This window comes from Aristolochia californica, unplaced genomic scaffold (assembly GCF_029961685.1).
Source record: "Aristolochia californica isolate CCGP_79_NKW_82.1479 unplaced genomic scaffold, dmAriCali1.0.hap1 SCAF_10, whole genome shotgun sequence".
Lineage (NCBI taxonomy): Eukaryota > Viridiplantae > Streptophyta > Magnoliopsida > Piperales > Aristolochiaceae > Aristolochia > Aristolochia californica.
The window spans coordinates 4,879,244-4,893,561 of record NW_027181771.1 but is presented as its reverse complement, the minus strand read 5'-3'; the positions used below and the strand labels follow the sequence as shown (position 1 = coordinate 4,893,561).

At 36.4% G+C, this 14,318-nt stretch overlaps 1 protein-coding gene across 1 annotated transcript; it reads right to left on the bottom strand.

Moving 5' to 3' along the window:
- Positions 1-3,394: 3,394 nt before the first annotated feature.
- LOC137940688 (uncharacterized) lies at positions 3,395-10,765 on the bottom strand. The gene is made up of 2 exons (XM_068785832.1): positions 9,406-10,765; positions 3,395-3,865 (listed from the first exon to the last, which is right to left on the bottom strand). Exons 1-2 carry the CDS (start codon positions 10,171-10,173, stop codon positions 3,659-3,661), a joined length of 975 nt encoding a protein of 324 aa, XP_068641933.1. The 5' UTR covers positions 10,174-10,765; the 3' UTR covers positions 3,395-3,658.
- Positions 10,766-14,318: the final 3,553 nt, after the last annotated feature.

Genomic DNA, 14,318 nt, shown 5'->3' with positions numbered 1-14,318 from the left:
GAATTCAGATTCGAACATTTTTTCTGAATCATTGACATGAAGCGCGCACGGGACCCGCGTTTCTCCCTCTTGCCCCCCCAGCGAAAAAATTCCTCCCACTCGGTCTTCCTCCCCCCAATTTTTTTTCTCTTCTCCCTCTCGGCCTCCCTCTCGACCTCCGTCGTAGAGCACGGGAGGCCAAGCCTCTGTCGCAGAGCCTCTCGGCCTCCCAGCCTCTCTTCTCTCTCGACCTCCCTCTCAATGTACCGTCGGAGCGTCGCCTTCGTCGTCGTTGCCCGTTGGCCCGCCGTAGTCTCCCTCCACTAAGGAAGACGACGCGCGGTGTAAGGAAGACGATGATTTAATTTTTCCTAACATAAAAATAATAATTTATATTTTTTATTTATAAAATAATTATTTTTATTTATTCAATATATTATTTTTATAATTACTATATTAAATTAGTGATTTCATAATCATAATTAAAATATTGTTAAAATAAATATTTGATAAATTGTTTTGGTTTAATTATCCCATTGCTATAATTAATTAAACCAATGGTTTTAAATTTTGTGATAATATATTATTAATTAATAATATATAAAAATATATATTATGTTATTGATAAATATTTTTTTATTATTGTATTAAATTAGTGGTTTTTAATGTTAAAATATATATTTTATTAAAAAATAATTTATTTATTTATTATATTCACTTATGTTATTTTTTATTTTTATTGATTTATTTTTAATAATTTATTTTAGTCACACGTAATTATTATATTAATTTATAATAAACTATAATCATTAAGTAATATAGTTTTTCATTAATTATGATATTAATATATTTTAATACTACACGTTAAATCACATAAGTGTAGTAACCATGTTTATTTTGGTTAATTATTTGTTTAGGTATATGTTATATTTAAGTATATTATAAAAGGTTACTCATTCTTTTATTTATATCATACTTTTTGTTTGGGGGTATTAACATTGAAATCTATTTTCCAGTACTCTTGAACTTGTTCACACTAACACCCAATGATGAGTTAAAGTTGAATCAATTCATTTAAGATGAATTGAATTCTTCATTTTAAGATGAACTTGTTCACTTCATTTTAAGCTCATTGTGTACTAACCCCCCCCCCCCCCCCCATCCCTATGTGTTCCTTTGCTTCAACAGCAACCACATCAACTACATCAGTGCCGTAAAATCATTTCAATATTGGAATATTTATTTGTATCAATTGGGCCGATCTTTATATAAGATCGGGTTATTTTCCTACTTTCGAGCCTTTTCTTTATCCAACTTAGGAAGGATTTTGAAGAAAGGATACAGTGTTGTAGCATAACCATATTGCTGGTAATCTCTGCGTTGCCGCTGTCTCCGCCGTCATCCAGCTCATTACATACGGACGGAAGTCTACTTTGGAAAATAATCCAAGATTACGTTGGAGCTTTATCTCATCCAGCTGGTGGCAGACTTATACGTTGACGGAAGTTTTTTTTCCGGAAAATCATCTGAGATTGTCTCTGCCGGTATTATCTCCGAGCTTTATCTCCCGAGTTGCTGGCTGATTGATGGTTTTTGGGCATTCTTTATCCTTAGATGCAATTCTGTAACTCTTGCTGGAGTCTCGTAGCTGTCTTTGTTAATTACTCTGCCTCGTCTCTGCCGGTTCCGCTGTCTATCCTCACTCTGCCGGTTCCGCTGTCTATCCGCACTCTGCCGATTGATTTCTGGAAGTGCTGAGCTGCTGCAGATTTCCGACTCCAACTGTTTCTGGCTCATCTCTTTGGTTACTATTTCTCCGTTGCAGAAATAGGAGGGAAGCCGAGAGAGAAAGGTGGTGGATTGAATTTAATCTACCGAGTTAACACAGTGAACGAACAACCATACTGATTCTATTATGCTCGGTTTAACTCGGGTCAACTCGGACAGAGTCAACTCGAATTGAGTCAAGTCAGACTCGATTTAGCCATATCGGCCATCTCAACCCGGTCGAATTTACTCTGCCGTGTTAACCCAGCAAACGAACAACCATACTGATTCTATTCTGTTCGGGTTAACTCGGGTCAACTCGAATCGAGTCAAGTCCGACTTGACTTAGCTTGACTCGGCCATCTCAACCCGGTCTCTTGACTCGGCATGACTCATTTTTTGACTCAGAATAAATTAGGATATTGACTCGGCTATATTGATCACTATCTCGACTTAACTCAAAGTTGTTATTTGCTATTTGCCACCAACTTGACTTCGGCTTGACTTCAAAGATGGACTCGCTAAGGATTATTTTATGTGTCTTTATTATTTTTAAGGACTTTCATTATTTGGTACAAATTATGTGGGCATTGGCCCATTTACGCTATTGTTATTGTGTGTTTTTTATTAAGACATTATTTTTGAAAAAGAACTCCTCGGTTGCATGCCTTGGGTTCATTATTTGTTGAATGTTGTCAACATTGGTTCTTCTGATGAAGATTTGAATTTCTTAGAAAAATAAAGCACATGGTGGCCCTAACATCTTATCTTCCTTTGATTATCATTACCCTCTTATTATTTGGCAGTTTTTCTCCTACCGTCCTTTATTTGTCTCCCACATGCCCCTTTAGCCAACCCTTTTAGAACGTTTCTTTGGTTGATCTCTTTTATTTATATGGGTCATTTAAATCATTTAAGATTTTTTATTGGTACCCTTGGTTTTTTATCGTCGTTTTATGAATGATAGACATTACCCACTTTAGTGATTATTATCACTATATTTGTTCGAAACCATTTGAGGTTGGTTTCGACTTATCACCCATTTCTACCCTTTGAGAGTTTGTGCCCGGTGTCAAACTTATCCTTGGGACACCGCAATGGAAAAACTTATTATTACTTCTATGTTATTTATTTTGAGTTGGGATCACTGTCATTACTTCCCAGCTTTAAGAGGAGTGTTGGAAGATATGTTGTAATTAAGAGTATCAATGATACAATTAGTTTATGTTTCTTATCTCTTCTTTACTCTTATTAAGGTGAAGAACATAATTATAATATTGTACTTTTATCAGTTATAAATAGAGTTTAAAGGAAGGTTTGGACTTAAGTCCATAACCTCATTCTTCCTCCTCTTTTTCTCCCCAACATTTTCTTCTTCTTTCTCCCTAATGTAATCCACCTGAGTCCTAAAAATCAACATTTTTTATAATTTTTGCATAATTTTAATCTTTTTTTCTAATAGATAAAATGTGATTTTCTAGTGAGAATGGCTGCAGCTCTTTAAATGTTGAAGAATTTCATATTTAAACAAATTTGACCTCAATGAGAGTCATAACGAATTGCAATGGTTTTGGATATTCTCAAGCTCTCAGAGTCAATTTGAAATCAATTGCACCTTGCAAGCTTGCAATAGGAAGTCCGATTTGGTTAATCTTATTTAAAATCTCTATAAACTACTTGTTTGAGATTGTTCACTACCTCAATATTTTGAAATTCCTCCTGTGATTTGATACATGTTCACTAACTATTGAGAATGTGTACAACAAATGAAAACTACAAATCACCACCGACCATTTCCTCTGCTCAGCCCAGATTAATGACGCCATCAATACTGGGACAGGCAATGCGTAGTTGTCAAAAAAATTAAAAATAAAAATAAAAAGACAAGATATGGTCTGGCTGCTGCTGTTTCTCAAGGACGACTCTTGCTGGAATTAAGCTGGTGGAAGAATGTTTTGGATGCTTCATAGGTTGACCAGCAGATTGCAGCTGCAGGTGCATGAAAGAGCATACGGGGCTTCCAACCTCTTAACAGACCAACATACCCATCCTTCCGGATTATGCTTCGAATGACTTCTCTAATCGAACTATTAGTAAATCTATCACAACCACAGATACCCTGCACCAATCATTGAAGAGTTCCACAGGTTACTAGTTAGAACTTTATCAGCAAGAAGAGACCTCTGAAAATTGAACTCACTCCATATAACTTGCCTCCCCACGTCCAAAAGAAACAGTAACATCTCCTTTCTAATTAACACATTACTTCATTCATTCCAAGTATATAAAAGCAAACACTAATTTTGCAGGACCAGGACGAATTTTTTGTCTTTGTATTTGTTCTATTTTGACAAATCATCCATTATCAAAATCAAAACAGGAAAAACTAAGTCATAATCAGAAGAATCAAGCAATCAACGAATGAGCTCATCCTCACATATATATTGCAACCCTACAAGCAAGATACTAGAGTATATGTTGATTATGGCACCTGAACATATCAACTCCAAAGGAATTAAGCAAGAAAAGACAAATCACTCATGAACAAATATGGATTGTTACTCATGTTTTTCATTTTAAACGTTACCAATAAGATAAAAGAAGAGATATTGCTGCAGTATGAGAAAGCTTTGATAAGAATGCACAGCTTGAATCATATGGGTATTATGTGCAGTATTTCCAGGACACAAATTGGCTATATTTCTGACTGATACCATAGATAGTTGTCCATGACCAAGATTTAGTACGTTTTAGAGGAAGATACCACGTTAATTCCTCCAATACAAACACATTATCACAAACCTGGGTATATAATTTGGTTAGGTAAACCTGTCAAGCATAAACAACATCTCAAAAGACCACATCCATGGTAGGAGAAGAGAAAAAAAAAAACACTTTACAAGACAAGACAAACTTGTGAATCTCATTAATTTATCCATTTTGACCTTTCATTACTGAACTGCGGTTTTCTGGAAAAAACAAAAAAAAAAAAACAAAAAGAAGTTAAAGGTCCACAAGAAAAGCACCACAATATTTAATTGCTAGTCCAAAGATCGTTAGAGGAGGTTGTAACAAGCTCAGAGCCGGGGTAAAAACTTTTGTTGAACTTCTGAACTTAATAGAAATCCATTATTATCAGAGGAGTTGAGGCACCGGCCAGCAATAAGACCAGAAGATGATAGACCAAAATAGAGATTGATTCATATAAAAGACAGTAACGACAAAGCTCTAACAGTGTCAATGTTAAACTTTAGAAGCCACCGGAGCAGTGCTATGACAGGACCATAGTACTGCTCCAACCTCAGTTTGATTCATAATGAACAGACTTTTCTGATTGCTTAAAGAGTTTGTTGCTTAAATCGGTAATTGTTTTACACAAGGCAAAGCAAGATTTTGGCACAAATGTTGCATAAGAAGACAAACTTGAAGAGATTCAAGATTAAAATCTAGAATAAAATTTGTATAATGTAGAGGCTAGACTGTCAGCAACAAATCATTCACTAACAAACAGAATCAAAGGGCAGACTTTTAATTGTTCGATCATCCTGTTAGAAACAATGTATAACATATCACTTCAGGATGCACTCCAACCAACTGTGCTTCAATTTGAAGGCAACATTTCAATAAAGTCAGAGATGTTACGCATCAGCAACAATAAAACTCTCTACACCCCAAGTAAGAGGTTGTGGCAGATCAGGTAATAGTAGCTTGGTCGGGATGCATATGGTAGGCAGACCCAGCCATAGAAAATTTCAACTAAAAGTTAGCAAGATCTATTCCAAAAGACAAAGCTCAGTCAGGAGATGTGGGATAACCGAGGTTTTGGTGTACCAAAGCAATCACAAAACATATGCCTAGGTTTGAATTTAAAGACAGGTTTGAGGCCTTTGGCTCAATGACCACATGGTTGGGGTGGGGGCAATTCAAGTTTCATGAGGATAAGGGGTACCAATATTCCAAGAAAAAAAAAAAGAGTTACAAATCAAAAATTTCCTTTGATAGAAAATGGGAGCTTCTAACTACAACCAATTACAAGCTTCATATATCTGACAGAATGTGTCTTATGTATAGATAACTTAATAACAAACTGTTCACTGGACATTATTTAGAGGTGCACCAAGCACTCACATGGAGACACTTTACCAACTATTTTGCTTACAATGAGCAGCTTGTCTATATCCACTCTCTGAAATAAATTTTAAGAAAATCAATCTGATGATTAGCAATGTATGCTGGGCTGTAAACTGTGAAGATAGTACAGAGATGGGACCAGATGAGCAGACACTTTATTATCCTTAAACAACTAACAAATCTGGATTTCAATAACGCTCATGAAAAGTGTCAGTAGTTCATATATGTGCCAATTAAATATTGTTCATAAGAGCAATCAACCAAATGAATGCTACTCAGAAGATTGTACCAACATCTTGTGTACGTAGGCCAAAAAATAAACACATCAGTTTATTGAAAATTATGCCAGATATATAGAAATAGAATAATCACAAGCATTGTGGAGACTAAAAGTTGAAAAACCACCTATTTGTCAAGGCTGACCAATACAAGATAGAGGCAGGAAATCTAAGTGTTCCATGACACAGAGATCTTTTCCTATGATTACAGTGTTACAAAGTACCATGACTTGACTTTGGGAATAATTCCTTGTTTTCAGAAGAAGAGGTTGGGATGTGTTACAGGAGTGGAAATGGCAAAGCATATTGTCATACCTTTTAAGAGATAGTTAGCATCTAAAGTAGCTTAGGATGATGACATGGTTTTACTGTTAAGACAACCTATCATCAGTACATAGAATGAACATGAAATGCTAACTATTGGTTTTTGAAATCCGGTTCCTATCTGAAGATGCTACATTATATTCTGGCATCTATCTTTCCCCAGTCATTTGCTTGCACTTATGACAGTGTGCTTCATGTAACACCCCCAGCAATTTGCCTGTACAATTTTGCAGAGAAAATCTAGTATATGATGGTAAATCAACCTTAGGTTACATTCAATATTGTATAGGTTTTTTTTTAAAAAGATTCAATATTGTATAGGTAGCAACAAAATTTAAAGTCACATCACAACCTGGTAGGCTCAAGCAAAGAATATCTGCAAATGAGACAGAAAAGGTCCAGTTCTCCCTGGATAAGATCGAAAAAGATATGTTACGCTCTCTGTGAATAAAGTAGTGGCTGAAGAGTATGGGTATGATCATGAACTGGTTTCCTACATCTATTCCTAGCCACAGAGTTTACCCTCTATGGAATCATATTCTAAAAACATAATAGTTGTTCAAGCTAGAACTATTAATGATTGGAGAAAAAATCTCCGGAATGAAGATCTGCTTGTAGGCAATGAGTAGTCTGGAATCCAAGCACATAAGCAACAGAAGTTAAGATTTGCCTACCAGGAAATGGTCATCAAGTGGCACATTTTCTGTTGCCTCCTTTTAAAAGAAGGCTTGACTTGACTACTCAAGCCAATGATGCTTCTGCCCTGGTACGAAAACAGCTTCAACTCCCTGGGACTCTTTTCTTTGGCTGGTGTGCTGTGAAGAATCAAATCCTCAAGTATAATAACCTCACTAAGAGGGGGCATTGTCCCACTATATATTATCTGTCCCCTTTATGGAGATGTAGATGAAGCAGTGGATTAACTCCTTCCTAGCTGCCTGTAAATGACAAAGGTTTGGCAGGGTCTCTTTATATATTGGTAAGACCCTTAGGAGAACAGTGATTGCAACCACCCATTGGTGCATAAGAATCAAGCTTTAATGATAAATCCATGGAGACAGAACTAGTGGTGAACAGGATTAAGTGGCTTAGTCTTTCATGGCTTCATACACCCAAGGTTCTCTCAGTTTTAGTGCTCTTTCTTGGCTTCATATGCCCAAGGAGCTCTCTCAATTACAGAGCTATTATATCAAGGAAAATTGGGCTGAGATTGCCCTTTCTGTCATCCCCAGGCTAGTTGCACATCATTTTGGACTTCCCCATGGGTGGGCATTAACAAGTTCAACTTTGATAGCAGTGCTCATGGTAATCCTGGTCTTTCAGGCTTTAGGGACCTTATTGGGATCATGATGATAATCTCCTACACTCTTAAGCTGGCGTTCTTGGAATTAGAGACATTCTAACCGCAGAAACAGAAACTCTTTTGCATGGATTCATACTGCCGCCAAAAGGGACAGCTCCCCTACAACAACTGAAGGGAACCCCCCCCCCCCCCCCCCCTCTTGAAGGAAATTTTCTACAAACTGCACTGCATATGCATACCTTGGAAGCACACTCTTTGTTCAGCTAACACAGCAGCCGACAGTCTACCAAGGGAGAGCTCCACTCTTGAGAATACTATGTTGCGTCTACTAAATCTATTCATGTAGTTCTCTATTACATAGCTTTCATTATGACCTCCTCTCATGCAGGGAGTTGCTTGTATCCTCTCTTATCTCTCTAATAAAAACCCCATTTCGCCTTTTCAGAAAAAAAAAAAATCTGATTTAAGAAAAACTCTATAGCACAGGATCACCCCAAGTGGGAATAATGTGGTCAAAAAGGAAAATTCAATGCAGACAAACTGATAAAACCAGCTAAGAGAATAGCTTATAATATTTTTTAAAAAAAACTTGATTTCAAATGATAAAATACTGCTTTCTAGATCACTTCACAGTTACTTATGGTTTAGTAAATAGCTTCATGTTAATTTAATGACGGTAAGAAAGCAAATTAGAAAAGAAGCTCCACAGGTCTGTCTTTTTTTTTTAAATGTTTTTTTTTCCTTCTACATAGATTAAAACATACAGAACAAATAACAAACTCTAAAACTTCATTTCTTAGAAATGTTATAACAAGAAATCCTCAAAAAGGCCAGCACCTTCCTCAGACAGAACACAGTCAGCAAGGCTTAAACTTTGGTAAAACTATTGGCAAGTCCAATAAGGATCAGAAAACTACATATTTTATTAAAAAAAATTATATGATACATGAATTCCCTTGCAAGTGCTCAAAGAGCAACAACACCACTATTTTTTCCATCACAGGGTAACAGATACGATACCTCACCCTCAAAATAAAAGACATGTCCAACCTCATAACTAACTTACAGGTAATAATATCAATATACTAATCTAGTATATCAAACTAGGTTACTGCCTATACAAGAGTGAGCTGGTATTCACTGGCAGTAGTAATATTCCCATGTGGCCAAAATTTCATAGAGTAATAACCAACATGTATACCTGGCACTCATTATAGGCAAAGGTGACTTGGTCCTAGGCTCAATTCTCACATTGGGGGTTTTCTGTGAGGTCTTGGATTCAAGTGTCATTGGGGTTAAGGGGCTTCATGCCAGTGTAATCAACATTCAAAAATAATAATAATTTATAGCCCAAGCATAACAAGTGGCTTTTGAACAGAGTAAAAATTTGCAAGATATTTTTATTTTAGCTATTTAGTTTTCTTGTGTTCCATTTTGTGACCGACTTCTACGAATGTTCATGGCTATTTGGATAGAGAAACGTAGACTTGCCACTTTTTTTTCCGTAGCCAATCAGGTCAAGATGCATTAGTCTGGAATCTGTATCATGGCCAAAAACTCTAGCGACAAAACTGACTTCACAAATCAAAATAAACAGCAAAAGAAAACTTCATCAAGCCTTACCTGGCACTGCAGCTGAGTCTTCACAACATCCAATGGAGTTGTAACTCCGGCAGCCACAGCCCCCGCTGCAGCCCCTGCAGTGGCATGCACCGCCAACTGCTCATCGTCGGCGCTGTCTGGATCAATCTCCATGAGCGCATGCTTGGCCGCCTCGTATGTCGCAAAATGCAATGCAGTAAAGGGTGCATTCATGAGGACTGTGGTACGATACGACGCGTAAAACGCTCCAAACCCCTCATCCCGCATGATCTGCTTTACACAATGGACGAGCCCTTTATATGGGCTGTCTCGAAGCTGCAGCCTCTGCTTAACTACGTCCATGGGAGTGAAAACAGCATCACTGGCAACAGTCGCAAAAACCCCAGATACAGCATGGGCGGCAGAATTGTTAGAATTAGGATTCGATAACAGCTGCTTTGAGAACTCATAGATAGAGAAGTAGACAGCATGTGCTGGCGCAGCACCAAGGGCCATAGCAGGGATACCGCGGTAGAAGGCTCCTGGACCCTCAGACATAAGTATTGAACGGATGGCTTGACGGAGGCCGAGGGGCGGCACTCCAGGGCAGGCCTGCATTCGGGTCTTAAGGGTGTCAACCGGAAACATAGCGGTATGCTCGACGCAGCCTGCAACGGAGCCGGAGACCATGAACTGCCAAAACTGTAGCCCATCATGGGCAGTAGGGCCCTTGGCAAAGTCAGGCGACGGCGGCGGAGGGACCTGGCGGAAATCTGGATTGCTGCGAAATTGGGGAGAGGCGTCAGCCATGATTTAAAGCCACGGACTGCAAAGTGGGGATTCTTAATAAATAAAGAGTAGAAGAATTAGGTTTTGGAGATCGCTTTCGTAAGAGGCAAAAATAGGTTATCGCCATTCATAATAATTTTACAAGGGATGAGATTTTTTGGAGGTGGGGAAAAGACGCTTCGTCACATGTAGAGAGGGAAAGCAACGGAACCCAGAGGTAGAAAGATTGTCTTGACAAACAGAGATATGAAGGGCCGAAATAGAAGCGGAGAAGGTTTATACTTAATGGTGGAAGGAAGAGCTTTCCTCCGTTCCAAGCTTCTTCTGCTTTCCTTCAGATTAAAACTGGTCCCGGACGAAAATTTGAAAAAAAAAAAAAAAAGAAAGAAAGAAAGAAAGAAAACAGATGAAAATAAGAGAGAGCCGTAAGGGTGTGAAAGAGAAATTAAACAAAAAAACTATAATGGTTGGCCGGTGAGGGAAAGGGCGAAAGGAGAAAGACCGCCCGAAGGCAGAACGCGGAGATAAAAACAGAGCAAAAGAGGGAAGGAAGGAGAAAGAAAGAGAAAGAGAAGAGGGTGGGAAGTAAGGCAAAGGAGGTGCTAAGATAGGGAAGAAGGAGAAACGATAAAGGAAAAAGAATTCGTCTACATATCCTAGAGAACGATTTATTACAGTGAGAAGCATTAGAGACATAAAAATTTCTTCACTGTATTGTGAAATTTTTAACCAAGAGAAGCAAATGAGACGCATCCAAGCAAGCCCACCTCAGGTATCTGAACATATAAGAAAAGATTTTTATGATGAGACGCGAGTAAGACTTATATGGGATATGGGTAGTTTTAATTTAATTCAATTTTTTTGTTCTCTTATTATAAATAAATACTTATTAATTAATAAATTATTTTCTTTCTATAAAAAATTTAACATGGTATCAAAGTAAAAATCTATGAGTTGACTACGTCAACCCACAGAGACTATGTGTTCTTTTTCTTATCTATATCTCTATTAATTTAGTTTTGGTCTTTTCCCTGCAGTCTTCTTTCTTATTGATGTTTCTTTGTCCTAATACCTATTTTTCCTTGGAGTTTGCACCATAATATATTTTGCTCTTTGAGTTTAGTTTCAACTCAAAAATAATTTTGAAAATCAAAGTTTTCTACAAAGAAAATCGACATTTGAAGCAACAAAAATTAAACAATAGGAAAGATTAAAGTGAAAGTAGAAAGCTTCATTTTTTTAGATATTTTGTGCCATTAATAATAAAATTTGTACAAATGATTATATCTCGAAAGAAATCTAATGAGTCTATTTTCTAACCCAACAAGTCATTTCTCAATCTTATATCTCTAAGAGAGGGATATCAATATTGAAAGAATCAAAGATCATGTCGGTAGTTTGTTGCATGTGAAAATTCGAATTTTAAGCTAATTTTTTCTTCTCTTTTTGAGTTGCTATTCTTGCTTTGCCAAAGTCTCCTTTTTAGTTTCACAACTCTAATGGAAGTCTCTACCAATATGAGTTTATTTATTCAAGAGTTTTTTTCTTTCAAAGTTTCCTGGCTAAATTTGGAGTTTATGTTATTTTCTATTTCATGAAAGTTTCCCTATTTTGATATTTATAACAATTGTTAGTGTTTTATTTATTTCACATCAAAATCCTTATTTACGAGATCTTGGTCAAATTTGAGTAATTTGTTCCTGGTATATGTTAATGGTTCTTGTCTAGCTCTTTACCTCACCATAAGTTTTTTAATACTTAATTATATATTTTATTTGTATACTATGACAACTTATATTGTGAACTTGACTCTCCTCTGTTCACTAAATATCAAACTCCTTATTTTTTTATGGAACTCCGTTTTCTTATTCAATTGGTTAGTATTCATCTACAATTCGAACTCTATCTTGAGAAATTGTCACATGTTTTGAGAATTGAGTATATCAATCCATTTTATTTGAGTTCCTTGAGTGACCTTATTATGCCTTTAGTGACTTGTTTGCTACTCTTTGGTTTGAGTAGAATTTTCTTACTTGAAAGTTGTTTAAGAGGCTGCAAGTGGCACCCACCCTATTCAAGCTATTTTTAGAGTCCTAGTGTTGACTTTGATTGTATATGTCATACATCTTTCTTGTTTGCCCTTTTCTCAGGTTTTACCTTGGGGTGGCATCGAACCAAGCCGGTTCACAAGCGGCTCGAGCTCGGCTCGGTTCGATTTGATTTATCTGGATCTTGAACCGAGTTTGAGATCCATATACAACTTGTTTGTATTAACGAGTCGAGCTCGACCGAACCATGGATCAGTTTGAAAGCTCATCGTCGTCATCCCCAACGATAGGTCCTGCACCGCTAGACCCCTTACCTCGATGTAGTATCGGTGGAGAAAACCAGAGACCTAAGTTAAAAGGGGGAAACAATCCTCCCCCCCCCCCCCCCCCCCCCCCCCCCCCCCCCCCCCCCATGCGTGCGAAGACGAATTCGCACGTGCGAATTTTAGTAGAAATATATTTCTAGGGACTATTAGTGGTTTTTTCAAAAAATGTTGAAAATACATTTTTAGTAGAAATACGTTTCTAGGGACTATTAGTGCCTCATTTTTTTGGAAAAAAAATTCTAATTGAAAATTCTTATTAAAAAAATCATATAATTTTCTAAGTAAGATTTTTTTGCCAAGATGGGCTAGAAAACCGTATAGAAAATTTTTGAATAAGTATTTGACAGTTGATGTTGTAATACTTTTAGCATGAGGTAATTTTCATAGAAATTTTGTGTTTGACATTTTATTTGATTAAAATTTTATCAATAAGTATAGTAATATATTAGATTGATTATTAATTTTATTTATTTTCCTAGAAGAAGCAATAAGAGGTCCATTTAATTTTCCTAAGAAAATTTTAAAATATTTCTTATAATTTTCTAGTAAGTCACTAATAGTAATAGGATTTTATTTAAATGACTTTTTTGGAAATATGTATCATAGGAAAAATATTTCTAGTTTTTCCTAGAATAAAAATTTCAACCAAGGGCACTAAGGAGGTCATAGTAAATTTATGGCCAGATTCAAAAATTACAAAATAAGCTAAACAACATTTGGGGTAAAAAATATTAATATTGGTGCATTCTAATCCATTATCGAGATTCAATCCTGAACCTCCCTATCATTTTTTTAAAATATTTGCATAATTTTATATATAATTTATTTGACATATATTTTATCTAGAGTATTAAATGTAGGTTAAGCTTGAACTCGGCTAGAGCTCGAGCTCGAACTCGGTTAAAATTATTAGGCTCGGGCTCGATTACAATTTTAGGCTTGAGGTTAGGGTCAGCTCGAGCTCGAGTTCGAAATATTTAAATCAAACTCGACTCGAACATAGGAAGGTTCGGACTTAGCTAGATTCGATGCCACCATTATGTCCAATTTTAAGTAGAGGTCATGCCCAATTTTATGTAGAGGTCATGCCTAATTTTATGTAAAATGTATGCCCAATTTTATATAAAATGTATGCATAATTTTATATAAAATTTATTTGACATGTATTTTTTGAAAAATTTTAAATGTATGTTGGAGCTCGAACTTGAGACATGTATTTTTTGAAATGTTTTAAATGAATGTCGAAGCTCGAGCTTGGCTCAAACTCGGTTAAAATTATTGGGCTCGAACTCGATAACAATTTTAGGCTCGAGCCTAGGCTTTGCTCGAGCTCGAGTTTGAGTTCAAAATATTTAAATCAAGCTCGGCTAGAACATAGCCAAGTTCAGGCTCGACTCGACTCGATGCCACCCCTAGTTTTACCCTACAAGTGGGCTTTTTTTAGAGTCATGGTTTTTTATTTATTTTCTTGTCTATCTTGTTTGGAGGTGGTTTATCATTTGGAGGGAGATGCATGTGTTTTTGTTTTTTGTTTTTTGTTTTTTTTTTTATCTAAGTTGAGGCTTTGTGCACTTTTGATCCCAATTTGAGTTAGAGAAGTGGAAGAATATGATAATGTTGGTTACAAATTATTCTAAACCAAAGGTGTTATTATTGACCAAACAGTTAATACTCCAAGGAAGAGGGAGAACAAAAGATGTAGAATTTGCCTTGGTGGAGAATTTTTCTGGCAAAAGAAAATTGAAGACCAAAACTTTTTTTCTTTGCAAGTTAAAGTTATAAACTCGAATTT

Excerpts from the sequence above, each read along its gene's own strand:
- LOC137940688 (XM_068785832.1), bottom strand. The coding sequence starts at position 10,173 with ATGGCTGACGCCTCTCCCCAATTTCGCAGCAATCCAGATTTCCGCCAG. Across the intron at positions 3,866-9,405 it reads AGACTCAGCTGCAGTGCCAG|GGTATCTGTGGTTGTGATAG; the intron begins GTAAGGCTTGAT and ends TGATTGGTGCAG.